The sequence below is a fragment of the Salvelinus namaycush genome, chromosome 34 (genome assembly GCF_016432855.1).
Source record: "Salvelinus namaycush isolate Seneca chromosome 34, SaNama_1.0, whole genome shotgun sequence".
Taxonomy (NCBI): Eukaryota; Metazoa; Chordata; class Actinopteri; order Salmoniformes; family Salmonidae; genus Salvelinus; species Salvelinus namaycush.
In genome coordinates, this window is record NC_052340.1 from 22,576,605 (window position 1) to 22,604,522 (window position 27,918).

Below are 27,918 nucleotides of genomic sequence, written 5' to 3' on the forward strand. Positions count from 1 at the left end.
TGAGTTCACATGTCCCATTTGGAGAAATGAGGGAAGGCACACTCCTTATAGGGCAGGGGCAGAGATATGATTTGAAGGAAATTCTTGGCAGGAAAGTACTACAGAGTTCAATTTTTTTTTAAATGTCACAGTTTTTCTTCTTCTTAGCAAACACTTGAAAAGCTTTGGAAAGGCTACATCTAGCGCCCTATCACCCAGCCTCTATTCTAAATGATATCCTCTTGTAAAATAATTATCTTTCAAAATCCTCTATGTTAATCTGGATGCACCTTTGATATACAGCACTGTATTCTTCATGATCACCTTTTTTGCTTTAGCATCAGAATTATAACCTGCTGTAGCAGTGCAGCACTGTTGTATCTCCAATGCATGACATGGATTGAAAGGCTTCCTGTTCACTTGGATAAAGAGCCTTATTGGTCGGGCTGGCCATCTGGTTGTGAGCCAAACAAGAGCATACGCTGCTTATCTGGAGCACCAATTGGTTCACTGTAGTTTAGAAGAGAAAGTTGTCGGCAGCTTTTTTTTACTGCTTCACAGTCACAATAATCATGAGTTAGTCTAAGACAAAGGTTTTCTTAATGTAGGATCAACTGGATTAGCCTGTAATGCAATTACAAAGCAATTCCATACTAATTTGCTATGTAATATCTAGTGTGATTACAGTGTTATTACACAAGTCCCTAATACTCCACTAGGGTGTTTTTGCGTGAAATGGTACAGACATTGACTTCACAAACCTAATTTGTGAAGGCTGATGTACAAGGATGAAATAATGGGTTATAATATGGCCATATGATCATAACTCATTATAAATTGTTGCAGACACATAAACATGATATGCCCTACACATGAGCAGCAAACCAAGAACAAGTATTATCCTAGATCTGTTGTCATCTGATCATACTAGGCCTACTAATATCACTGATACAATAAGTTAGCGGTTTTCGTTTTCGTTTATATATATTTTTTTCTACTTTTACCCATTTTTCTCCCCATTTTTGTGATATTCAATTGGTACTTACAGTCTTGTCCCATCGCTGAAACTCCCCTACAGACTCGGGATGGCGAAGGTCGAGAGCCATGCCTCCTCCTGAACACGACCCTGCTAAGCCGCACTGCTTCTTCACACACTGCTTGCTTAACCCGGAAGCCAACCGCACCAATGTGTCGGAGGAAACACAGTCCAACTGTCAACCGAAGTAAGCTTGCAGGAGTCGTTAGAGCATGATGGGACAAGGAAATCCCAACCGGCCAAACCCTCCCTAACTTGGATGATGCTGGGCCAATTGTGTCACCTCATGGGTTTCCCGGTCACAGACAGCTGTGATACAGCCTGGGATCCAACCCGGGTCTGTAGTGACGCCTCAAGCACTGCGATGCAGGGCCTTAGAACGCTGCTCGACTTGGGAGGCGGCTGTTGTCCTTTTCTTCGGGGTGTTAACATAAAACAGTAGGACTCACAAATGTTCAATCTATAATAGCCTATTTATTACCATATGCATAATTTGTTATATATTCCAATAATGTATCTGTCTGTGTCTGAAACTAAATTGCACTAATTGAACCCAACTACAGGGATGTTCATGGACATGTTTACTAAATGTATCCCTGAATTGAATCACATCATCATGGTTTTTGCCCTTATCATGACTCCAATTGCATCACATTGGGGACCAGCAGTAAGCCCTCTTCCATCCCCTTGGGTTCTCTAAAGATACATCATGCTGAGCAATGTTGGGGAAACGTTGTAAAAAAAAACAGTGTCTGTAGATTCAAGTACTTGTTGTGTTATGGTCATGCCATTTTATTTATCCATAATAAAATATTTAGTCTGCTGATCAGTAACTGTATTGTCACCACCCCTTGAGGTTTTGGTAGGTTTGCTGCTCCATGCGTTTAGATCAGAGCAATGACTGTATATGAATAGGTCAGAGGGAGTTTACAGCGATAGGGCGGAACTGGCTGAATTGGAAGAGGACGGGAGAGACTCCCAACATAAACACAGTGAAATATTGAACATATTTCTACTCTCACTCAAAGAAAAGGCCTCTCCACTCTTCCGACGGTATCAAGGGTGCGGTCGCTTTCAGTTTGGCTGTTTTCGTGGTGTTCCCTGAGCTTCCCTCACATTTCCCCGCCGTATTTTTCACGGAGGGAGGTGGTGGAACGCACGGCCGCCATCTTTGGGATCTGCTTGTAGTACGGGAATCGAGAATCTGGGCCTCAGTTAGTCCAAGGGTGGAGATTTTAGACAACTCTACACAGCCAATCTAAAGCAACAAATCGGTTGACAACTTTGAAAAACATCAGAAATCAGTGCAAGGAAAATATAATACAGGAAAAACCAAATCCAGTACTCTTCCTGTCCAAAATTGGTTGAACCACACGACATTATCTGCTCCGCTCAAACCATCCAGGCCTGTCGGAAGGGTGAGTTTAAACTGGCTAGGAATAACTAATAATAGATAGCCTCATATGTTTTAACGCCTTAAAATGTAAATGGTACGATGTTAAACAATGCTTGTAACGAAGCCCAAAAATGTACTAATACCTACAACACTTGTTACATCACCATGTATTGCTTGCACACACATAAGATACTAAGTTGGCTTCCATGGCTAGCTAGTAACATCAAGTTAGCTGCCTCAAGTTCTCGGCTGCTGAGCCAGCCGTAACATGATTTCACATCGACCACACTACTCGAACGGGGTGTAGGTAACTAGCTACCGGTAACTTCGAATTTGTTTACATTAGTAAACTAACCAACTAGCTAGCTGGCTACCTAACTCAAGTTGACTGCCTTGTCTAGTACAGTAGTAAATGTTTTGTCGATTTGATTTTGGGGAGTTAAGATCTTTGAGCGATGTCCTGGCTATAGCTAGCTAGGTACTGTTATGTGTTAGCTATGCCACTACTAGCCTTGGCTAGGCAGCTTGCCAGCGAGCAACCTATATGGTTATGGAGTCAAGGGACATTTATCAATGATGAATTTGCCTTGAACGTGATTCGTCACGTGACAATCTTGCTACTGTACTATCACATTAACTAGGGTACATATGAGGTGTATGTTGCATCTGTTTCAAAGATCAGATGGTAAACAATAGTCTGTTTTGTTTTTATGTTATCTCTTTCTTTGATCCACACTGGGTTTGTTTACAAATGCGGGGTGTTCCAGTCGTTATGCATCATTAATATGAACAGAACACTTCTAAATGCGTTTGAATAAGCCTACAATTTATTATTTTTAAGAATAAGACGGCATTTGGCAACAGCTTGCATTACCATCCAGCTGCTATTACCGTAGTTTAGACCTCTCTATGATTGGATTTGTTAGCTATGTGACATTCATATGCCCCAAGCCATTAACGTTGGCCTAAAAGTGCTCCATAAATGATGGAAGGCACGATAAATGGGATGTCCTCCTGGCATATTGATTCATAATTGTAATTTTCCTGTTTCAGCTGTGTGTGTGTGTGTGTGTGTTTTGGTCAATGAAAATGAAATTAAATGGTTGCTACTTCACCTTGTGAACTGAAACGAGTAGGCTATGTGTTTATACTCATTTCATTTGTTTATGGGTGTCTATTACATAATCATTAAAACAAAGGGGTCAGGTCAATTTAGTTTTCAATTCAGGAAGTAAATTTAATATTGCTAATGGTTTTCTACTGTGAGGATTTATAAATTCATGAATTGCATTTAAATTCACTTCAAAAACGGTATAATGCGTACTGCAGAGAGACGCACATATTATCCACACCTTTGCATTGTCAATACCTGAGATGATTGATTAGCCTATCACAGACCACATTACACTTACACAGATAATACAATACAGTTGTTTTCCCCTATAAGAGCTCCAAAGAAAAAACGTTGCTAGGCCTGTATAAGCTATGATAGAAGAGTCTTAATGCCCGAAAAAGTCCCAGCAGTGCCTATAGCTGAGCAAACAGGAAATGCAGTGCAGTGACAGCATGCAGAGGGAATTCCATCCCTCCAGCTTTGTTGTCCTGTCCGGCTGCATTCTTGCTCCCTCTGTGTGTGTGTGTGGAGGGTGTCAGTGGCACGCCGAAGTGTTTCATTAAAGGTATCAGTTACCATCGCTGTCACTGCTCTCACGTGCCTCCTGCTGTTCAAAACGTCATCATCATGAGAGAGAGGCTACAACAACAAGGCTCATTCATAAACAACAATGGCAATAAAGAGCCACAGTCGCATGCCGTTAATGAGACTTTATTTCAGGGCTGTGGCTGCGTCTGTGCAGCAGGGTAGTGAGTGAGTCGTCCAGTGTTGCGGGACAAAAGATGTCTGCCTGCTGTGCCTGAGGGACTGGGGTCTGGCTGTGCTGTTCCTCCCAAGCCGAGAGGGAGAGGAACAGTCTTGTGACTCTGGCGTCAGAGAGGGAGAGTGTTGCTCAGTGTGCAGCTGATCATCTGAGCTGGCTGAGCACTGTCAACTTTCTTCAGATAACTAGCTAGCTATCAATAATTACATCATGTTTAAGAGCCAGCAATAAATTGCATGTTTATTGAGGCATACAGTCGGTGACATGTTGGGTTACTCATAAAAATATTTTGGAATTATCCCCCCCCCCCCCCCCCCCCCCCCCAAAAAAAAATAATAATTAGGCACTAGTCAATTTTCAGGTGTTGTCGAGGAGTGGCTTTGTTACTACCACATGTTGGTCTTCCTCAGGCAATGTTAGATTAGGCCTAGTAAAAAACGGTTCAGCTTTTTTATTTGAGAATTGAAAATACCCCCTAAATATGTATTTGAGTCAATTGACTGAGGAAGTGTGTCTGTATTGACCTGTACAGGTCTAACAACTAGCTAGTTTTATGTTATGGATGGTATGGTGCATAGCTCGTGTCATCTCTTTCTTAGTTATCTACTGTGTTGTAATGTTGTTGTTTTTTTGTGTGAGGTTATCAGCTGCAATGCTATTTTCTTTGTCTGTGTGCATACCAAAATAGTGGAGCAAGAGGGTGTTGGGGGAGAGGAGGAGAGTCACTGTCTATCAGCCCGGACACAGCACACTGGCTTTCTTACAGTAGTTGCTGTTTCTATGGAAACAGGAGACTGTGATCTCTTCCTACTTCGTTCGCCAGAATGGACCGAGAGCTATAACTGGCCACTCTCCAGAGCTCAGCCTTACATCACTGGCCAGTGTGCCCAACCCTCGCTCTTATTATTAGGCTCTCCTGTGACATCCAGGGACGCTCAGAGGGCCGTGATCCTAGAGTAATGGGCATACTAGTTTCTTTCTCATTGTCTGCCTAAAGCAGTCCGTGGCGTGCATCATATCCGAGGGAGAGAGCACTTGACTGAGTAAAAAAGTTGAAAGCAGAGCACTGGTGTTTTTTCTTCTTCAATCCATTAATGACACAACTGAATTCTTACACCTGATAAACCCTTGAGACACACTGCACACAACTCTTGTTTCCGTGTGTCTTGGTTCTACTCTACTACGGGTGTTGTCTGCCACTCTGCACTTCCTCTACCTCATACTCAGCATGATACCTTGCTGTTCTGGTGGTAACAAAGCAAGGAGAAAAATAATAATGACATTAACCATGTTTCCATCACAGTTTTTATGCGAGTAAAGTCATACCGTATAAACATTTTTTTTTACGATAGCTGTCATGGAAACAGGAAGTTTTGGTACAATTTTACAAATGCAGACGGATAATTTGTTCTTTCGACATGGTGGGATCTGTTTGTGTTGGTAAAATTGATTATGCGAGAAATGGCGGTGGAAACGCAAATATTGATATAATAACCATCATAGCGAAGTAAACTTGGAGTCACTTGATGATATGGTGTGTGGGCCTCCCACTACGACTTGGGAAAGCATGCAGTTTATTAGGCTACAGACGGTAACGGTGCGTGGGTAAAATCACTGGGGAAGCCAAGCCCCCACCCTCAAAAAAGCAATATTACAACCTATGTGTTGTGATAATTGCGTTGTTTGCTCTATAACCTGTTAATTCATATGCCTTGTGACCGATATATAAGCCTAAAGGCAAAGACAATAAGAGGACACAGTGGCAGAGTAAATTCAACCACATCTTTGTTTTATCACAAAACCAGATAGTAACCTCTGTCTGGTGATGTCCACAAAACATATTATATGTACAGTAACAGACAAGTTACATGACCTACAGCATGGTTAAGAAAGTTAATGTTTCCAACATTTTTGGACCACTAAGAGGTTACCGCAAGTCGCAAAGAAAACAGGAGCTGCCTCCACTATTCCAGCACCATTTCAACTTCAACATTTTATCAGCATTAAATCACCTATGCTTCGTCTAATACAGTGACAATTAAAAGATACCAAAAACGATTTAGTCCAATCAACGTAAGCTAAATATGACGTGGCTGTCCATGGTTCTGATTTCTGTGTGTGTGTATTTGTGTGTGTGTGTGTGCAAGTAGAAAAACATGTTGACTCACCCTACTTTTTTGTTTGTTTTTAACCATTATTTAACTAGGCAAGTCAGTTAAGAACAAATTCTTATTTTCAATGACTGCCTTGTTCAGGGGCAGAACAACAGATATTTACCTTGTCAGCTCGGGAATTCGATCTTGCAACCTTTTGGTTACTAGTCCAATGCTCTAAATCCGAGTTTAACACCTCTGAAATTCTCTCGATTACCAAAGCCAAACATTTTGAATTGCTTGCGGTTAAATTGAAAGTATATAAGGACTCCCACATCACTGTAGTTAGCTGCTACAGACCGCCCAGGGTTCCATTTTAACTCCAGTGTTGTTCTCATAAATTTGTATTAATGATTTGGGAAATGGGATGCAACCAGCGAAGTTACATATATATGCAGATGATACAGTCATACATTCAGATACAGTCATGGTTCAGGCTGTTGAAGAGCTCCAGACTGCTTTTCAATCAACGCAGGCCTCCCTTTATGGTCTCAAACTGGTCTTGAATGTACAAAAAACTAAATTCATGACCTTTACCAGAGCTAGAACTCGGCCAGGGAAGTTTAGCATTGTCACATCTGGTGGCTTATCCATTGAAAAAGTGTCATCCTACAAATACCTAGGTATTTGGTTGGATGACAAGTTGTCCTTTAAAGTTCATGTGGATAATCTTGTGACAAAGCTTAAATTGAAATTGGGTTTTTATTTTTGTAATAAGGCTCGCTTCCCGCTTATGGCTAGAAAGAAGCTTGTTCAGGCCACTTTTCTCTCTGTAATTGATTATGGTGACTTGTTGTATATGCATGCAGCCTCCTCTGTCTTACAGAGACTGGACTCTGTTTATCACCCACCATTGCACTTTGTATCAAATTTTAGGTTGGACCTCCCTTTATATGCTCAGAAAGATACATTTGTATGTGTTCATCTACAAATCCCTTTTGGGTAAACTCCCTCTTTACCTCTTTAGTCTGGTCTCCTTCACCACCAGCAGTTATCATACCCGGTCTGCTAGGTGGTTGCTACTTAAAGTCCCCAGGACATTTACAGTATTAGGCAAGACTGCCTTCTCTTCTTGTGCACCAGAGGCATGGAATAGTCTACAATCCATGCTTCATCTAGATATGTTTGTGCCACTGAATTAATAAAGAATATTGATGGGAGACTCTGTTACTGAGGAGTGTAAATGCTTTTTTTTAGGCTGGATCATGTTGTATGTTTTAATGATGTAATGTATTGATTGTTGCTGCCTTCTTGGCCAGGTCTACCTTAAAAAGAATCTCTTGGTCTCAATGGGCTTTTCCTGGTTAAATAAAGGTTCAATCTTTTTCTTTCTTTTTTTACATTCAATTTTTATTTGGTACAGGAAAACTTAAGCGATAAAGTACATTTTGTGAACACTACGTCATCACGCAGATTTTTATCGTCAACAAGAGCAGTGCCTCTTTAGTTATAATGGCCCGAACCTGACTTTGCAGGAAAGTGTTGAAAGGAGGCTTATTCCGAGTTCATGGATGCCCCATCCCCCCATGTAGGCTTTTCACCGTTAGATAATCACATTAGAAGTCCTATTCACTCTCCCTATCCAGGCTGTTGTATCTTCTATGTCCCGGAGAATCAATTTCACCATTCGCCCCCTCTCAATATCAGAACTTGATTGATTTTGGGTTCCATGTGGCTCAGTTGGTAGAGCATGGCGCTTGCAATGCCAGGGTTGTGGGTTTGATTCCTACGGGTCAGCAGTACAAAAAAGTATGAAAAATGTAAGCACTCACTACTGGAAATCGCTCTAAATAAGTGCGTCTGCTAAATGACTAAGATGTAAAAAGAAATATTATGAATGTGCTATTGTGCTAGTTCTCACTCTCTCTCCTCTCCATCCCCAAGGTGTGTACACATATGAGGCCGCTGTCCTGCAGATGAGCCGTCGGTGGGGGCTGTCGCGTCGCTGTCGCATATCCAGATAATCCCTGGCCGCGGCGGTGGCAGCACTGGCACGTCCCCCCCTTAGCATGCCCAACACCAGTCGGGCGGGGAGCCTGAAGGACCCCGACGTTGCTGAGCTCTTCTTCAAGGAGGACCCTGAGAAACTGTTCTCAGACCTGCGAGAGATTGGACATGGCAGCTTCGGTGCCGTCTATTTTGTGAGTACTTGGACCCACCACTCTGTGCTCAGTAACATAGCTGGACTTCCATTCAGAACTGTTTAAGATATAGGGCAAGGTGTTGACTTTTTGTTTTTCTTCAGGCACGAGATGTGCGGACCACTGAGGTGGTGGCCATCAAGAAGATGTCTTACAGTGGAAAACAATCCAACGAGGTAAGAGACAGATTGTGCATCAAATGCCATTGATGTTACACCAATTACCTTTCATAAATCTAGTTTTGTTAGTAAGCAGCTCTCACTAATTTGCAAATATAATGATTTTTTTCTGAAAAGCTCAAAAATATGTAAATCAGATAATTGTCAGCACAGAGGACAAACAATATTATCTATTAATCCCATGATAATTTATTTAATCAGTGGTGTGATGAAACATCATGTGTTCTCCAGGAAACAATTGCTTCATGTTATAAACGTTACCCAACTTCAATGAGTTGACACAGTAGAGGCCTGTTGCTGAAGTTGTTTGCTGTCTCAATATTGGTTTACTGTGAAAAGGCTTAATTCTTCAAGATCCTGTCCTCAGTGGGTTCGGAGCATTGGACCTACAGTTTCTGTAAGGTTTGGTCTCCAAAGGGATTTGTTGTGTTTCTCAGCAGTTTTGAATTAAAACATCTTGCTGGAGATAAGCTTATTTGCTTTAAGTAGTGGAACTGCCATTCAGTGGCCTATTCCCTAGGGTTCAGTCTAAAAACAGTTGATAATCAGATTTGAATCTGGCAAAATGACTGGATTGGGTAATTCATTAACCCAAAGAAGTAGAGTGGAAATCAAAGGAAAGTAACTAAAGTTCCATGTAGAACACCTAATAGTTCCAGCCTGCATCTCTGTCCTTATTGTTTAAAGGGGCAATCTGCAGTTGCTACATCCATTTTTGGACTTATACATTAATGATATACTTGATTCTTGAAGAATATAACTTATAAATAAATGCCATATGAGCTTAGTTCAACAGTATTACCCCATCGGAACCCAAAATATAAGCTTGTTTTATTCCAGTATATGTAAACATTGTAAATGTAAGCAAACACTGTATAGCCTCAAAACACGCTTAAAACTATAATTGTGATATCGTGGATGGTCAGTCTATAAATTTGAGTGGTTACATTTCTCCAGGCACATCCCTCAGCTTTTACCAAAACAAGATGCTGGGAGATTGGTCCTTTTAAAGCTTGTTATGCAAACATGATGTAATTGTTCCACTCTTTTACCTTACAGAAATGGCAAGACATAATCAAGGAGGTGAAGTTTCTGCAGAGAATACAGCACCCAAACAGCATAGAGTATAAAGGATGCTATCTGCGAGAGCACACTGCCTGGGTAAGAGTGTTTTCTGAATGGAAAATAATGCTATGATAATGTGGTGAATACTCTGAAACGGTACATTACAGTATAACACTCTCTCTTTCTGTCTCTAGCTGGTGATGGAGTACTGTCTAGGCTCTGCCTCCGATGTCCTGGAAGGTAAGATGGCAGTTTTGAGATTATAAGACTAGTTCTTCTTTGTGGTTTTCCCCATGATTTGCAGCACTTTCATCCTCTCTCTCTCTACATCCTCTGTAGTTCACAAGAAACCCCTACAAGAAATGGAAATAGCAGCGATTACCCACGGTGCTCTACAGGGGCTAGCTTACCTTCATTCCCACAACATGATTCACCGGTGAGTAATGTTAGTAGCTGTATGTGTGGACGTGCTAGACTGACTTCTTTGTGCCCTAAGGGAGGGAGTGTGCCTGTACCAGTGGAACAAAGCTGTAATGACATCATCTCTCTCCTCTGTCTGTCTGACAGAGATATCAAGGCAGGGAACGTCTTGCTGACAGAGCCTGGCCAGGTGAAACTTGCAGATTTTGGTTCTGCCTCCATTGTCTCACCAGCCAACTCTTTTGTGGGGACGCCATATTGGTGAGTTTCAAAATTCCAATGTACGAGACAAAATAGATGGTGTTTGAAATATGGGGAAGAATTTAGAAATGGGGTACCATCTACAGTCTCATTCAATATTTTCCATCAAATCAAAAGCAGTGTACCGGTCATTAAAATGGGGATGTTTCCTCAGGATGGCCCCAGAGGTAATCCTGGCTATGGACGAAGGTCAGTACGATGGGAAGATCGACATCTGGTCTCTGGGAATAACCTGCATTGAATTAGGTAAACTCTCTAGTCCATGTACTCAACTCTAGACTAGCTCTCCTGTTGTTTTAATGCTCTCCTTTATTCATTCCATATCTTAAACCAATATCTGGCCAGAGAAGAATGTAGACTATTTGTTTTTCATCTTCATACTGGTTTGAATAATACAGTGCCTTCAGAAAGTATTCAGACCCCTTGACTTTTTCCACATTTTGTTTCGTTACAGCCTTATTCTAAAATGGATAAAAAAGTGAAAACAGGTTATTAGAATTTCAAATGTATTAAACATTTTAAAAAACATACCTTACTTACATAATTATTCAGACCCTTTGCTATGAGACTCAATTGGGCTCAGGTGCATCCTGTTTCCATTGATCACTTTATTGGAGTCTACCCATGGCTAAATTCAAATGATCAGACATGATTTTGAAAGGCACACACCTGTCTATATAAGGTCCCACAGTTGACAGTGCATGTCAGACAAAAACCAAGCCAGGAATTGTCCGTGGAGATCTGTCGAGGCACAGATCTGGGAAAAAGTATCAAAACATTTCTGCAGCATTGAAGGTCCCCAAGAACACAGTGGCTTAAGTCATTCTTAAATGGAAGAAGTTTGTAACCACCAAGACTCGTCCTAGAGCTGGCCATCCGGCCAAACTGAGCAATCAGGGGAGAAGGGCCTTGGTCAGGAGGTGACCAAGAACCCAATGGTCACTCTGACAGAGCTCTAGAGTTCCTCTGTGGAGATGGGAGAAACTTCTAGAAGGACAACCATCTCTGCAGCACTCCACCAATCAGGCCTTTATGGTAGAGTGGCCAGACGGAAGCCACTCCTCAGTAAAAGGCACATGATAGCCCGCTTGGAGTTTGCCAAAAGGCACCTAAAAACTCTCAGACCATGGTCTGATGAAACACATATTGAACTCTTTGGCCTGAATGCCAGTCACGTCTGGAGGAAACTTGGCAGTATCATGCTGTGGGGATGTTTTTCAGTGGTAGGTACTGGGAGACTAGTCAGGATCGAGGGAAAGATGATCGGAGCAAAGTACAGAGAGATCCTTGATGAAAACCTGCTCCAGAGCGCTCAGGACCTCAGACTGGGGCGACGGTTCACCTTCCAACAGGACAACGACCCTAAGCGCACAGCCAATACAACGCAGGAGTGGCTTCAGGACAATCTCTGAATATCCTTGAGTGGCGCAGCTAGAGGCAGGACTTTAACCCGATCAAACATTTCTGGAGAGACCTGAAAATAGCTGTGCAGCCACGGTCCCCATCCAACCTGACAGAGCTTGAGAGGAAATGCAGAGAAGAATGGAAGAAACTTGCCAAAGTTTTTTTTTTAGGTTTCTAAAAACCTGTTTTTGCTTTGTCATTATGGGGTATTGTGTGTAGATTGATGAGGAAGGAAAAAACCAATTGAATACATTTTAGAATAAGGCTGTAACTTAACAAAATGTTGAAAAAGTCAAGGGGTCTGAATACTTTCCTAAGACACTGTAAATCTTTTGTCTGTCTTCCTATTACTTTAATATGACATCTATCTGTATTCCTCCTTGTTATGTTTTACTTTTAGTGGATCTTGGTAAGCTATTGTTTTCTCTAATCTCTTTGTTTCTAGCTGAGAGAAAACCTCCACTGTTCAATATGAATGCGATGAGTGCCTTATATCACATAGCGCAGAATGAAAGCCCCACACTGCAGTCAAGTGAATGGTACGTCATGTAGCTTCATCAGAGTTGACTTATTCTTTAGGAGAAGGCATTTGTCCGCTTTTAAAGTGTGTCATGGTGGGAACGAAACTAACTCTTCCTTCTTGTCCCCGTCTCTCAATTCAGGACGGATTACTTCCGAAACTTTGTAGATTCTTGCCTTCAGAAATTCCCCCAAGACAGGCCCAACTCGGAGGTACTGTTAAAGGTAAGATCTCTCAGATATCTTATTTATGATTATCATGATCTACCAATGCCAAAATGTATAGATAGATATCTAGCTAGCTCTGTTGATTTGATTTTGATGTATGTTAAATAAATAAATGAACGTGAATCATACCCACCCTCAACTCAAAAGAAAATGATTGGCCCCTCTGCCTCCCTCTCTTTCTCAGCATGCGTTTGTGCAGCGGGAGCGGCCCGACTCTGTCCTGATGGACCTGATCCTGAGGACCAAGGTTGCGGTGCGGGAGCTGGACAACCTGCAGTACCGCAAGATGAAGAAGATCCTCTTCCAGGAGGCTCACAACGGCCCTGCAGCCGAGGCACAGGACGGAGATGAGGAGGTCAGTCGCCCAATCTGGCTCTGCTCTCCTGTGGATCTTAGTTTGAGATTAGCATGGTTTATACCCGAACCATTGTAGTCTTTGAAAACACCCTAAGTAGGCTAGAAATCATTTTTTATTTGTAAATGCGCATTTCCCACACTCAATGTACATGAGGTAGAAAACAGCACACAAACAACATTCAGCAAGAAGTAGAAAAAACGGATCACAATACATCAAATCATTACCTACTAATACAACATATAGACTTGAAGCAGATTTAGTTGTGTTTTAAACAAGGAAATAGTTTAATAGTAGTTTTTCTAAATGCACTCATAGGTTAAGGGAGGCCTGGTGGGGGAGGCCTGGTTCTCTCAACATTCAGTTGTTCCTGTTTATCCTTTGCTCATAACCTGCTATAGTTGACACACTGTGATTCAAAAAGTATTTCACTCACCTGTGTCTTGCTGTTGTTATGGCATTGTCCCCAGGAACCGGAGCAGAGTGGCAGGACAGGCACAGTGAGCAGCGTTGGCAGTAACCAGTCTATCCCCAGTATGTCGATCAGCGCCAGCTCCCAGAGCAGCTCTGTCAACAGCCTGACCGACGCCGGAGATGACAAGAGCGAACTGGACATGATGGAGGGAGACCACACAGTCATGTCCAACAGCTCCGTCATTCACCTCAAACCGGTGGGTAGAGATGATCTAGGACCTGGACCCGCAGAATAACTGGACACTGCCTTAATTATAGTGACATGATTTGGTGAAATGCACAACATAGTGATTATAGTGTTTCCTAGTGCCTTTCACAGATGATTTTGAAGCAATTTTTTTTCTGCTGTTGATGTACTGCATTGTGTTGGTTTCCTCAGGAGGAGGAGACGACTTATCGTGAAGAGTCGGAACCTAACAGCCGGCCGCTCACTGAGCCCCAGTCTCCCCCTGCACACACTCCACGGCCAAAACACCACCGCAACCGCGAGCACTTTGCCACAATACGCACAGCCTCCCTGGTAAGAGCACATCGAGCCATAGAAATACAATGGTACTGTAGTTAACATGATTTAAAATTGACCCTTAAAGGCCCAGTGCAGTCAAAAATGTGATTTTTCTGTGTTTTATATACATTTCCACACTGAGGTTGGAATAATACTGTGAAATTGGGATAATGATTATCATGCCCTTTTAGCTGTTTGAAAAGACTGCCAGAAATTTCAGCCTGTTTTGGTGGGACAGAGTTTTGGCCTGCCTGGTGATAACCAGGCGGTAAATTAGTTAATGGACCAATAAGAAAGAGAGTTTCAAACCTCTGCCATTAACAGCCAGTATTCAGTTTCCCACCCCCCACTCAGACCCACTCAGTGTGTCAAATCGGAGGGCCTGTTGTCCGTACCTCTGACAGTCTCTATGTGGGTGCCACAGGGTTCAATTCTCGGGCCGACTCTTTTCTCTGTATATAGCAATGATGTCACTCTTGCTGCTGGTGATTTTCTGATCCACCTCTACGCAGACAACACCATTCTGTATACATCTGGCCCTTCTTTGGACACTGTGTTAACAAACCTCCAAACGAGCTTCAATACCATACAACACTCCTTCCGTGGCCAACTGCTCTTAAATGCTAGTAAAACTAAATTCATGCTCTTCAACCGATCGCTGCCCGCACCCGCCCGACTAGCATCACTACTCTGGACGGTTCTGACTTAGAATATGTGGACAACTACAAATACCTAGGCTAGACTGTAAACACTCCTTCCAGATTCACATTAAGCATCTCCAATCCAAAATTAAATCTAGAATCGGCTTCCTATTTCGCAACAAAGCCTCCTTCACTCATGCTGCCAAACATACCCTCGTAAAACTGACTATCCTACCGATCCTTGACTTCGGCGATGTCATTTACAAAATAGCCTCCAACACTCTACTCAGCAAATTGGATGTAGTCTATCACAGTGCCATCCGTTTTGTCACCAAAGCCCTATATATTACCCACCACTGCGACCTGTATGCTCTCGTTGGCTGGCCCTCGCTACATATTCGTCGCCAGACCCACTGGCTCCAAGTCATCTATAAGTCTTTGCTAGGTAAAGCCCCGCCTTATCTCAGCTCACTGGTCACCATAGCAATACCCACCCATAGCACGCGCTTCAGCAGGTATATGTCACTGGTCATCCCCAAAGCCAACACCCCCTTTGGCCGCCTTTCTTTCCAGTTCTCTGCTGCCAATGACTGGAACGAATTGCAAAAATCACTGAAGCTAGAGTCTTATATCTCCCTCACTAACTTTAAGCATCAGCTGTCAGAGCAGATTACTGATCACTGCACTTGTACACAGCCCATCTGTAAATAGCCCACCCAACTACACCATCCCCATATTGTTATTTTTTTTCTCTTTTGTACTACAGTATCTCTACTTGCGCATCATCATCTGCACATCTATCACTCCAGTGTTAATGCTAAATTGCAATTATTTCACCACTATGGCCTTTTTATTGCCTTACCTGCCTAATCTTACTACATTTGCATACACTGTATATAGATTATATTGTGTTATTGACTGTACGTTTGTTTATCCCACGTGTAACTCTGTGTTGTTGTTTTTGTCGCACTGCTTTGCTTTATCTTGGCCAGGTCGCAGTTGTAAATGAGAACTTGTTCTCAACTGGCCTACCTGGTTAAATAAGACCACTCTCAGACAGTCCTAGCTACATTTTCCTTTATAAATTACTCTTTGCTAAGAAGGTTTTGGTTTGTTTTAAATTAAAATGCTCAATCTCAGTAAGGTACTGTTACCCAGAAATGATTTGATATTGAGATAAAAACAGTTGCATTGGGCCTTTAAGTGTCTGCTCCTGTAGGAGAGTATAAGCTGAGTCCAGAGTTCTATGATAAGCCTTATGTTTTCCCCAGGTGACCCGTCAGATGAAGGAGCACGAGCAGGACAGTGAGCTGAGAGAGCAGATGTCAGGCTATAAGAGGATGAGGAGGCAGCACCAGAAGCAGCTGATGGCCCTGGAGAACAAGGTGAAGGCTGAGATGGACGAACACCGGCTCCGTCTGGACAAAGAGCTGGAGAACCAGAGGAACAGCTTTGCCCAGGAGATGGAGAAACTCATTAAGAAGCACCAGGCCGCCATGGAGAAAGATGTACAGTCGTTTTCTCACGTACTCCATACTTACTCCATCATTCATACTCTGTCTAGATTCTACTGCTGTTCCCTAGGTCGCTGTTAAGAGTTATTGTTTTAAATTATGTTTTTAGGGGCGTTTTCAAATGTTTATTTTGTGTGTGTCTGCAGGCAAAGACCTTTACTAATGATGAGAAGAAGTTCCAGCAGCATATCCAGAGCCAGCAGAAGAAAGAGCTCAACAGCTTCCTAGAATCCCAGAAACGAGAGTACAAACTCCGCAAGGAGCAGCTCAAAGAGGTAGAGAATCACATGCAGTCATACAGATGAATAGTCTCATTTTAAGGCTACACACACAGTATATAAGGCTTCAAACATTGCTATATCATTTGAAGAAAAAACACATGACATGCACAAATGTTTGCCTACATGATACTCTCAGCATGTCAGACAAATCTTTACAGAAAATGTGCAAATATGGACAGCAAGCTCCTATTTATAATTTCTTAAAGTGCCAATCTGCAGTTGAAACGATAACAAAGCATACTCCCCGCCACTGATCTGGTTAAAGGTTGAGGGATGGGGCTGGAGAAAGTGTAACTACACTCAAATTCATAGACAGAGCTATGGATGCAAGGACTGACCATCCATGATATCAAAATTATAATTTTAACCATGTTCTGAGGTTATACAGTTTTGAGGTTATTACATTTACTTCGTTTACAAACATTGGTAAAAAGCTTATATTTTGGCTTTTGATGGGGTACAACAGTTGAACTAAGCTCATGAGGCATTTATAAGTTATAATGTTCAAGAATGAATGGGTTTATATAATTCATTTAGAAGTCTAAAAATGGATGTAGTAACTGCAGATTTCCCCTTTAATCTCTGTCCTTGTTCTTCCCCCAGGAGTTGAATGAGAACCAGTCGACCCCTAAGAAGGAGAAGCAAGAGTGGCTGTCCAAGCAGAAGGAGAACTTCCAGCACTTCCAGGCTGAGGAGGAGGCCAACCTGCTGAGGAAACAGAGACACTACCTGGAGCTGGAGTGTCGACGCTTCAAGAGGAGGATCCTCATCGCGCGCCACAACGTGGAGCAGGACCTAGTGAGAGAGGTCAGCCGTAATCACTCCGCTCTCCTCATTCGTACAGTCCCTTGTTCCTCTAACTCTCCTCAAAACAGGGCCCCCTTTCCTGCTCTCGGTCTTCGTTTTGTAACCATGGCTCAGCTGTGGGTTCTGCTCATTTTCCTACTTCCATATGTTTTGTAACCATACCTTTACCCTGTGTGATCTCATTCTCTGGTTGTCATACTGCCCTTTCTCTTGTAGAATGCAGTTTAACCTGTATGGTTGTTCCTCCCTACCTGTCTGTGTGTAGGAGCTGAATAAGCGTCAGACGCAGAAGGACCTGGAGCATGCCATGCTGCTGCGGCACCATGAGTCCATGCAGGAGCTGGAGTTCCGCCAGGTCAACACCATCCAGAAGATGAGGGCTGAGCTGATCCGCCTGCAGCACCAGACAGAACTCACCAACCAGCAGGAGTACAACAAGAGGAGGGAGAGAGAGCTCCGACGCAAACACGTCATGGAGGTCCGACAGCAGCCCAAGAGCCTCAAGGTGAACACACATATACCAACACACACAATTCCCATAAACTGTTGTTGTTTTGTGTCACCGTTAATGGCCTTTATGTAGGGACCTGACCCCTCAATGTTCTGTTTGTCCTCCCTCCTCTGTCCCAGTCCAAAGAGCTCCAGACCTGACCCCTCACTGTTCTTTTGTCCTCTCTTCCTCCTCCCACTATCCCAGTCCAAAGAGCTCCAGACCTGACCCCTCACTGTTCTTTTGTCCTCTCTTCCTCCTCCCACTATCCCAGTCCAAAGAGCTCCAGACCTGACCCCTCACTGTTCTTTTGTCCTCTCTTCCTCCCTCCTCTATCCCAAGTCCAAAGAGCTCCAGACCTGACCCCTCACTGTTCTGTTTGTCCTCCTCCCACTATCCAAGTCCAAAGAGCTCCAGACCTGACCCCTCACTGTTCTTTTGTCCTCTCTTCCTCCCTCCTCTGTCCCAGTCCAAAGAGCTCCAGACCTGACCCCTCACTGTTCTGTTTGTCCTCCTCCCACTTTCCAAGTCCAAAGAGCTCCAGACCTGACCCCTCACTGTTTTGTTTGTCCTCTCTTCCTCCTCCCTCTATCCCAAGTCCAAAGAGCTCCAGACCTGACCCCTCACTGTTTTGTTTGTCCTCTCTTCCTCCTCCCTCTATCCCAAGTCCAAAGAGCTCCAGACCTGACCCCTCACTGTTCTGTTTGTCCTCTCTTCCTCCCTCCTCTGTCCCAGTCCAAAGAGCTCCGAACCTGACCCCTCACTGTTCTGTTTGTCCTCTCTTCCTCCCTCCTCTGTCCCAGTCCAAAGAGCTCCAGACCTGACCCCTCACTGTTCTGTTTGTCCTCTCTTCCTCCCTCCTCTGTCCCAGTCCAAAGAGCTCCAGACCTGACCCCTCACTGTTCTGTTTGTCCTCTCTTCCTCCCTCCTCTGTCCAAGTCCAAAGAGCTCCGAACCTGACCCCTCACTGTTCTGTTTGTCCTCTCTTCCTCCCTCCTCTGTCCCAGTCCAAAGAGCTCCAGATTAAGAAACAGTTCCAAGACACATGTAAGATCCAGACCAGACAGTACAAGGCCTTGAGAAACCACCTACTGGAGAGCACACCAAAGTCTGACCACAAGGCTGTCCTGAAGCGTCTAAAGGAGGAGCAGACCCGCAAGCTGGCCATCCTTGCTGAGCAGTACGACCACTCTATCAACGAGATGCTCTCCACACAGGCTGTGAGTCACACAGAGATTTTAAAAACACTGCAGGAGAGGGGATGAGTTTCTAAAAAGCTGACTACTGATGATAGGCATTTTGGCAATGAGTTGGATGAACTCGTGGATAACATTTTTATCTCTCTGCGTGCAGTTTGAAGGAAGTTGCTAACTAGTACGCTAGCAGATACCCATAGACTTCCGGTCATTGTGCTAATGCTAAATAGCATTGGCTTGCGGAACTACCTCTAACTTCCTTCATACTGGACACAGAGACATAAAAATGGTACCCATGAGTTCATCTGACTCTGGGGAAGTAGATGAATCCCTGCACAACTTCTATTTGTGCCTCTACCGGATGGAATGGCAGCGCTCAATGCATTGGCACTTACAAATGTAGATCCTTCAAACACCCCCAACAGGGAAACAGATCCCAATCAAAGGTATTATTACATGCTCCACTAAGGCAGTTATTTATCTTATAACTTGTCTTTGTGGTAAAAATTGTGGGCAAGGGCCTACTGGGTGGCGCAGTGGTCTGAGGCACTGCATCGTAGTGCTAGCTGTGCCACCAGAGACTCTGGGTTCGAGCCCAGGCTCTGTCGCAGCCGGCCGCGACCGGGAGGCCCATGGGGCGGTGCACAATTGGCCCAGCGTCGTCCGGGTTAGGGAGGGTTTGGCTGGCAGGGATATCCTTGTCTCATCGCACTAGCGACTCCTGTGGCGGGCCGGGCGCAGTGCACCCTGACCAGGTTGCCAGGGGTACAGTGTTTCCTCCGACACATTGGTGCGGCTGGCTTCCGGGTTGGATGCGCGCACTGTGTTAAGAAGCAGTGCGGCTTGGTTGGGTTGTGTTTCGGAGGATGCATGGCTCTCGACCTTCGCCTCTCCCGAGTCCATGCGGGAGTTGTAGCGATGAGACAAGACAATAACTACCAGCAGTTGGATACCACGAAAAAGGGGGTAAAATGTATATATATTTTTTAAAATAAAAAATAAACAATTGATGTGGGCAAAACAGAGCGCAAATTAAAAGTACGAATCTTGGAGCATTGTAGCACTATTAGCTGCAAAAACTCAACCTACCCAGTTGTGGCCCACTTTTTGGAAGCGAACCACTCAATTTCGTCCCTACGTTAAATCGGCATTGAACACGTCACCCTCCCTAGGAGAGGGTGACCTCGACGATTTATTGTTAAAACGAGAAGCTGCCTGAATCTTTAATTTAAAGACCCTTGGTCCCTTCGATTTTGCAATTCTTTGTAAATGTTTGTAGGCCTTTGTAGCCAAATTGTGTTTATGATCGTATGCTATTATTTGTTTTTTATATGTTCTATTTATATCTGTAAATGAACCAATGATATCAAGCTACACCCGGCCATGATTAGACACCTGTATCTGTCCTTTGACACTATATAAACTAGTGACCCGCAGTGTTTCATTATACCCTGAGGAAGACAGCTTGTCTGTTCAAACGTTGGTTATTCAATTATTTCATCTGAGCTCCTAGTGTGCGGATCTCCTTTTTTTTGTTGAAGTAGATAAATGGCCTTATTGCCAAAATCACAAAGTATCCCTTTAACATTGTACTGACCCCCTGTCTGGCTCCCCTCTCGTCTCTAGCTGCGTCTGGATGAGGCTCAGGAGGCTCAGTGCCAGGTGCTGAGGATGCAGCTGCAGCAGGAGCTGGAGCTACTCAACGCCTACCAGAGCAAGATCAAGATGCAGACGGACGCCCAGCACGACCGTGAGAGGAAGGACCTGGAGCAGAGAGTGTCCCTCCGGAGGGCCCTACTGGAGCAGAAGGTCTGATCTTCCATACTGGGAACATTTTTAACATGGGTTGCGTCTCAATTCGCACCCTATTCCCTGTATAGTGCACTGTGGTCAAAAGTAGGGCACTTTTAAGTAGATAGGGTGCCATTTGGGATGCAGAGTGACATTTGGGATGTAGGGTGCCATTTGGGATGTAGGGTGCCATTTGGGATGCAGTGGCAAAAAGTCTCAATTGACATTTGGGCTTTATTTAATTTCAAGCTCCAGAGTTTACTGTCATCATTGCTAAACCAGTGCTATTTTGAAATTAACATATTATAGTACTGAACAGCTGTGTGTGTGCATCTTCAGATTGAGGAGGAGATGCTGGCTCTTCAGAACGAGCGTTCGGAGAGGATCCGTAGCCTGCTGGAGCGCCAGGCCAGGGAGATCGAAGCGTTCGACTCAGAGAGCATGCGTCTAGGCTTCAACAACATGGTACTGTCCAACCTCTCCCCAGAGGCCTTTAGCCACAGCTTCCCCGGGGCCCCAGGCAGTTGGGCCCACCCCCAGACACAGCACCACTCTGGGGGCTCCTCTCAAGGGCTACACTGGGGCAGTGGAGGGTCAGGGCACCAAGGCAGCCATCACCAACACCACTACCACTCTGGTCAGGGAGGGTCCCCCATGCAGCAAGCCTGGGGCCAAGGCATGCAGGGAAGCGGGTGTCCTCAGCCGTGGGGCCACCCCTCGGCAGGGCCCCTGGCGGCCAGAGGCAGTGGAGGAGTGCAGAACAGCCCCCAGGCACTGAGCAGGACAGCCTCAGGGGGGCGCAGTGAGCAGGCCATGAGCAGGAGCACCAGTGTCAACTCTCAGATATCCAATGGGTCGCACCTGTCCTACACATAGACTCCCAGCCCAGCACCAGAGTCAGAGTAGGGCGCTGTAGAGTGGGACAGCATGGCCTGAGCTCTACTACAACTCCACCTCTACTTCCCCTCTCTCCTATCCCTCGTTCCTCTCCTGTCCTGTGTACAGATGTGGATGCGTGCGGAAATAAATGTTGCTCAGGTCAAAATGGCTGAAACAGGCACAGCCCCTCTACACAGCAGTTTATTAGCACACATACAGATCAGTTCTTCTGTTTCTATTGAAACCATTCAGTGTCAACACTTAATACTTCCTCCATTCTTTATTTTACACTTCTCTCTTTTATAAATAATTTTCATGTACATATATGTGCCACTGCCCCCCTTCCACCACTGAGACCACTGTCAAAAAGCCTTTTGACATCTGCTAACTGCTTTTATTTCTTTTTATTTGTATGTAGTGTCTATCAATCACAGCAAGCTAATGAAAGCCCATGAAATTCCCCTGCTCCAAATTTGATAATACATTGGCCCATCTATCCAGTTATTTGATTTATTTTAATTTTATTCTCCTTATGCCAGCCTGTTTTTATGGTTATTTTAAATAGCTGAGATTGTTTCTCTTTCCAAATCAGAAGAATGTTTTGCATTCTAAAAGATTTTAACAGGGAGAGATTTAAAGAACTGCTCAGATACCGTATAGAGCTCCTTGATAATACCTGAAACAAATTCAAGTTTGTTTGAAATGATCATTTAGCTTGGTTTGAAATTATCATTTAGGTTTGAGGATGTGAGGGACACTGGGACACAATGTTGTTGGCTTGTATTATGGCCAGCTTCCATAAAACTAGCTTTTGTTGTTGTAGCCAAACCTACTTTAAGCCAGGCAGTTGTTATTAAACATCTCACAAACTTAGTTACTATCAACCCCTGTTGCAGGAATGTGGTGAAATTTTGTGGATAGGATTTTTTTTTAGTTTTCACATACAAGGATCTAAGGATTTTGTAGAATTAGTTGAATTATGTTGAACTGTTCTCATTTGTCTGGTTCTTTTATTAAGAAAGAAAATATTTTGGGGGGAATTGCAGCTGGTAAGAGCAAGATATAGAGCAGGATATGTTTTTTTTAGCAGATGTTATATCATTGAGGTAGGATTTTTGTTGTGAAATTCAGTTACACTTGCCGTTTGAAAGCTCAGTGTTTACATTTAATATATTGGAGAAGCAGTAACAGACAGTGAACCTTTTTATATCAATGAGCATTTTGCCAGCATTTAGTGATCTGCATTTTATTTTACACCTCCCTGTGGGAGTTTAAGCTGCTAATCCATCCATTTGCCAATAAGAACACTAAAGCAGAATATGAATGTTTTTAGATGCTATTTGTTTTATTTGTCTGTTTCGGATGCAAAGCTAGGGGCCAGGCTGACCATAGCTTCAACTATGGCCATATTCAACTCAGTTCTGTACTACTGTACTGTGTGATGCCGGCCACTAGGCTGCTGTCTTCACTTATTGTCAACCGTTCCTTAGGCCATAATAGCCCACCTACAGTAGATCCACATCTTCACTGTTTAGGGTTTCCAAGTGGGTGGGTGTCTCTCATAGCATTACTACATCAGTCAAAACCAGAGGGACATGGCAGAGCCATAATAAACTATAGGCTTAGCTAACAGCTAAAAGTGTATATGTATGTTAATACTCAGTAAGATGGTGCCTTTCTATGCCCTGATACTGATCATTCATTCTCAGTGTAAAACTTGCATATTTTGGGAATGTTTTAGTTCAGCTCAGATTGATTAAATTGATACACTTCAAACTAGTTTCCATTTAGTTTGTACATTGGCATCGTTCAATGAAAATGATGTACCTCAGGATGAGAGGATCCCAACATCTGTCCTCATGTACCTCTGAAAATGATGTCCATATCAGGAGTTTTGTGAAGTGATCAGTTGAACATAAGTTCTGAAGGTGATAATATCATGCATACAGGTACTTGAGGGCTGGTTCTGGGTGTCTCTGCTGTGCGGAGGATGACAGATTGTGAGTTTCACCTTAGTTGGCTGAATGACCGAGAAGGAGGATCAGTATAATTCATGCTGGACTACATGATTGTCAGATACAAGAGCAAAGACTCTGTAATGCCTTTAAGAACCCTGACATTTATCAGTTGATTTTATTTAGTGCCTTTAAATACTGCTGCCTTGTCAAAGCACTTTATACAGTATAAAAAATGTATACAGTAAAACAGATGGTAGTTTGGCTTTGTTTTAAGCACAGCAACCCGAGGGATGCATATAGTGTGTTGGTATTATGTGGTTGAAGTGAGGAAGTTGAAAAGTCTAGCTAATAGTTGACCTTAAAGTCCGATACGGAGTCAGGATTTGAATGCCTGGGGTTAATTACAAGTGAGTTACCAGTATGTAGACACATTTCTATGGCTCTGTGGAGGATTCATGTTGGACAAGAACAAACCAGATTATGGAGTATGGTGACGGGGTTAGTTAAAGGACTTCTATTGTATGCTTGGTTGAAAAATACCTTCCGCACAAAATGTCCAGGCCAGGTATAACATGAAAGCAGTGGGCACAGTAGAGCAGAGCTTCCATAAGTAGAAAAAAAGTCATATGGTTTCAGAATGTGTTTGAAAGGGAAAGATGTCATCTCTATGTGAAGGCTCTTTTTGACCATAACAGCAGGCTTGGCAAGGAGTACATGTTTGTGGGAGCTGTTACTGGTGTTCAGCATGTAAATATAACACTCACACTAAATTAACATCCTACACTTATGTTGGTGAGTGGTTAAAAAGGGGTTAAAGCTGGAATCCTTAATGGTGACACTGCCATGTCCATTTGGGATATTATAACAACAAAGAAGTTACTGCAAAAAAACAACCCCCCCCCCCTGCTCGACACGCCTCTCATTAGTTTTGTCCACAAAACAGTAACAAAGGTGCTGGGGCGGGCAGTGACACAGTTTCCCCTAATGCAGATTCCATCTTTAAAGGTGGCAAAGCACTTACGTAGTTATTTACTTGGACACCCACAGTGGGTTCTATCCATGAACATGTTCTCCACTTTTTGGTATTTTCCCCAGGGGTGAGTTTATGCCATTTTGGTTCCCCTCTTTTCTCAACTTGCATTCCCTCACACACCAAGTCTGCATTTATTATGAGGGTAACCATCTCCATCTGGAAATCTAAAACACTTTAAAAACATATATATTGGAAAGGCCACGAGGCTTAAAAAGACCTAGAGATGCAGATATCTTAGGAAATGTATCCTCTTTTCATTGAAGTGGGTGAAATGTTCATATTGTGTGTATATATACAATTTAAGAGATAATTTTTTTTTTTTACTAAACTTGCATTGTGAAAAAGAAAATAACAAATAATCTCTAAGACTAACATTATTTAACTTGACAGACACTAACCAAATATTAAACAACGTTGAGATTGGTATGAGGGTCTGTAAAAGTAACTGATGAAAAGTGAGCTTGGTTGTGTGTACACTGACTCTTACTGCTTCCTGTGCATGCATAGCCTACACTGTCATTTTCCTTTACTGTCACACACTTTGTTAGTCATTGCCCCCCTCATGAAGCCTTCCATTGCAGTGAGTCTGTACCTCTGGTATGTTTTCTCCTATTCCACCCTCTACATTCACATCCACCAGAACAGTAACTATTCTGTTTGTTCTTGTTGAATGTGATCCTGCAATTGTGCAGCAAAAACGTGTTTGATTTCAGGGGCACAAAGATGCTGGGAAGATTTGTTTATTTTTTGAGACGTAGGAGAAGTTTGTTTTAAATGGTTGCAGACTAATCCCCCATTACAATTCTCCCATATCTGCCTCTGGATCATACCCAACTGTCCTTTCCAAAAAGCAAGCATGGGTCTCATTGTGTTACAGTACATAGGGCTGTGAGTGTGTCCCAATACTCTCCAAAACCTTCCACCTCTTGTTTCCTTTCATTTGTAACCACAGAGGTCAAAAGATTCAATAGGTTAATTTACCAGTATAATGCTTATACCCACCAAGTATTTTATGAATAGTGGCCAGGGGAGAAAAAGGAGCGGTATTTCTGATTATTGGGACCTAGCCCTTGTTCAGGTCAATAGCTTTTTCGGGCCAATGGTTCATGTCAGGCCAATGAAAGGTCCTTGCTATCTGTGATCCTTGGGATGTTCCTACCCCATTGAAGTTGATATTTGAAAATGGTTAAGGTAAAAGTTTGGGTAGGGATGTCCCAAGGATCCCGGAAAGCACTAAATGCCAATGAAACCTCATCTCATACGTGATCGATTGCCAACCCGTCACACCATTTTGTTAATCATTCCCCCCCCCCCAAAAAAAATTGTGAGACTACTTAGATATTTTTATTCATATTTGTTTTAATAATTTACAAGGCTTCTCCACCAACCTGAATAATGTTTTTAATTATCATTTAACATTGATGTTTTCAACTTTTGTCCTACTGACTGAAAGTATGGGATACTGAGTGAGAAACAAGCTAAAGAAAAATGGAGGTCCTCCATCTGGTCAAACACTGTGCCATACCAGAGCTGCCAAGCCCAAACACCACTGCATTGTTTCATCTCAAGAGTTACCTAACATTACCCTTGGCTTGGGCTGATGGCATGAAATGTTTAGAAATCGCATGATATGAGCCGTTCTGGTCAGATGGCCAATGTAGAGGCTTGAAAAGATGGTGACAGGCTACTTGTGAAAACAGAGGGTCCATTTCTATGAGGATGTCAGTATTCTTCCTTGGCACAGCATTACCACTACAACTCTTATATAACCTGTATTAAAATGTATAGATTGTGAAACCTGTTATTGAATGTCTGAAAGATTATGAAGATTATACATACATTTTCACCAACAAAAAATAAAAAAAAGTGAGTGGAAATGTGTAAAAAGATTCATAAAACAGAAGAATAAAAACTAGGATCAAATGTACTATTTTGTTTGTATTATAATTACTATTGTGCTGGCAGAGGAATATTGAACAGAAATCAGCTGTAATAAAGTAATTTTAGTATATAACTTGTGTCCTGTCGTTTAAATTTGGAGCATAAGAAACTACATTTTTTTTGGTTGAAAAAGTATAGTTTTTACAGAATCATTGAGCCTGGTTGCTATTCTCTGTCCAGCTATTATAATTCTCTCCTTGTACTGGGTGTCATTTGGCATCTGTATGGAGTGATTTCAGCCGTTGTATTTGAATTTGTACCAGGATATTGCATTTGTATTTCATGATTCGAAACAACTGAATGAATATTGCATTCAGTTTTTAAATTCCATTTAAATTTTATTCAATATTCAAATGCAATATTTAAATATTCAGTTTCATTATGGTATATATTGCATTCATTGTCTGTATCAGATTTACAAACTATAATTTAAAGTTTTCATATATCCAACTTCTCAGATGCATTCAGATTCAGTTCTGTAAATTCAGATAAAAAAATCTGAGACAACATCCTGGTACTTTGCCAGCCAGGAAAGGTAAATGAGAACAGATAGGATCAAAGGCTGTGTTAAACGGAAGCTTCTGGTGGTTTTTGAAGCCAATGTGGCATTTTGAATTTCTATTCTTCCTATAAATTTGTCTCCAGCATTTGAACCCTAGTATAACACCATTCCTGAAAGCTACGACTCTGGAACATGAATGTGCCTTCTGTTCCCCTCTATGATGATCACAGGGTGCGTTAGGAGTGTAAAAAAAATGCACTTTGGCCCCGATAAGAATATAGTTGAATAGCCCTGGCTGTCATAGCCCTTCTACGGACAGCCTTTCCACTCCCTATTTAATCTTGCTCTTGTGGCTAACTGGGTTCAAACCAGGTCTCCTGCATGGCACAAGACTGTGTTAGCCCACTTAGCTAAAGCCTATAGAGATAAGTTAATGTAAAGGACGACACACTGCTTGCTTAACGAGTACTGTTTCCCCCTGATTCAGCTCGTATGGAGACTCGAACTCAGGACTTTTGCCTCATAAACAAGTGACTGCCCTTCTGAAGCATTTTAACCCATTGTGCTATTCAAAAAGGCCTTCAATTGTGCAAGGGGTTACACTTCAGGCTGAGGAGTGAGTTTCACAGATCACCATCTGCTACACTAATACAAGTCTTCAAGATCCAGCAAAGTTACTCATCAAAAGAGCGTAGTTTGGTGATCCATGCTTATCGGATGAGAACCTTGCCTGTGCTGAGACCTGAAGACATGTTAGTTTGACATGTGTTAGTTTGTTAGATGTTGTTAGTTTCAGGTCTTTCAGCAAGGGTATTCATTATAAGGTTAACATGTGACTGACTGGTTTAAGACTGTGTTAGCCTGTTGAGCTTAAGCCGAGATCATGTGATGAG

The 27,918-nt window shown here is 42.9% G+C and overlaps 1 protein-coding gene across 1 annotated transcript; it reads left to right on the top strand.

Moving 5' to 3' along the window:
* The first annotated feature begins 1,960 nt into the window (after nucleotides 1-1,960).
* LOC120028232 (serine/threonine-protein kinase TAO1-like) lies at nucleotides 1,961-26,596 on the top strand. Its single transcript, XM_038973391.1, has 20 exons — nucleotides 1,961-2,433; nucleotides 8,326-8,582; nucleotides 8,687-8,758; nucleotides 9,821-9,922; nucleotides 10,021-10,066; nucleotides 10,166-10,262; nucleotides 10,394-10,507; nucleotides 10,662-10,753; nucleotides 12,357-12,450; nucleotides 12,574-12,655; nucleotides 12,843-13,013; nucleotides 13,484-13,684; nucleotides 13,867-14,007; nucleotides 15,905-16,141; nucleotides 16,294-16,422; nucleotides 17,032-17,235; nucleotides 17,501-17,740; nucleotides 18,733-18,945; nucleotides 20,548-20,730; nucleotides 21,052-26,596. The coding sequence occupies exons 2-20, from the start codon at nucleotides 8,451-8,453 to the stop codon at nucleotides 21,586-21,588; spliced, it is 3,087 nt and encodes a 1,028-aa protein (XP_038829319.1). The 5' UTR covers nucleotides 1,961-2,433; nucleotides 8,326-8,450; the 3' UTR covers nucleotides 21,589-26,596.
* The last annotated feature ends 1,322 nt before the right edge of the window (nucleotides 26,597-27,918 follow it).

What these genes read in the sequence shown, in the direction of transcription:
- LOC120028232 (XM_038973391.1), top strand. Translation starts at nt 8,451, where the DNA reads ATGCCCAACACCAGTCGGGCGGGGAGCCTGAAGGACCCCGACGTTGCT. An exon ending in GTGGAAAACAATCCAACGAG is followed by an intron (nt 8,759 to 9,820) that starts GTAAGAGACAGA and finishes TTTACCTTACAG; the next exon opens with AAATGGCAAGACATAATCAA. An exon ending in AGCAGCCCAAGAGCCTCAAG is followed by an intron (nt 17,741 to 18,732) that starts GTGAACACACAT and finishes CCTCTGTCCCAG; the next exon opens with TCCAAAGAGCTCCAGATTAA.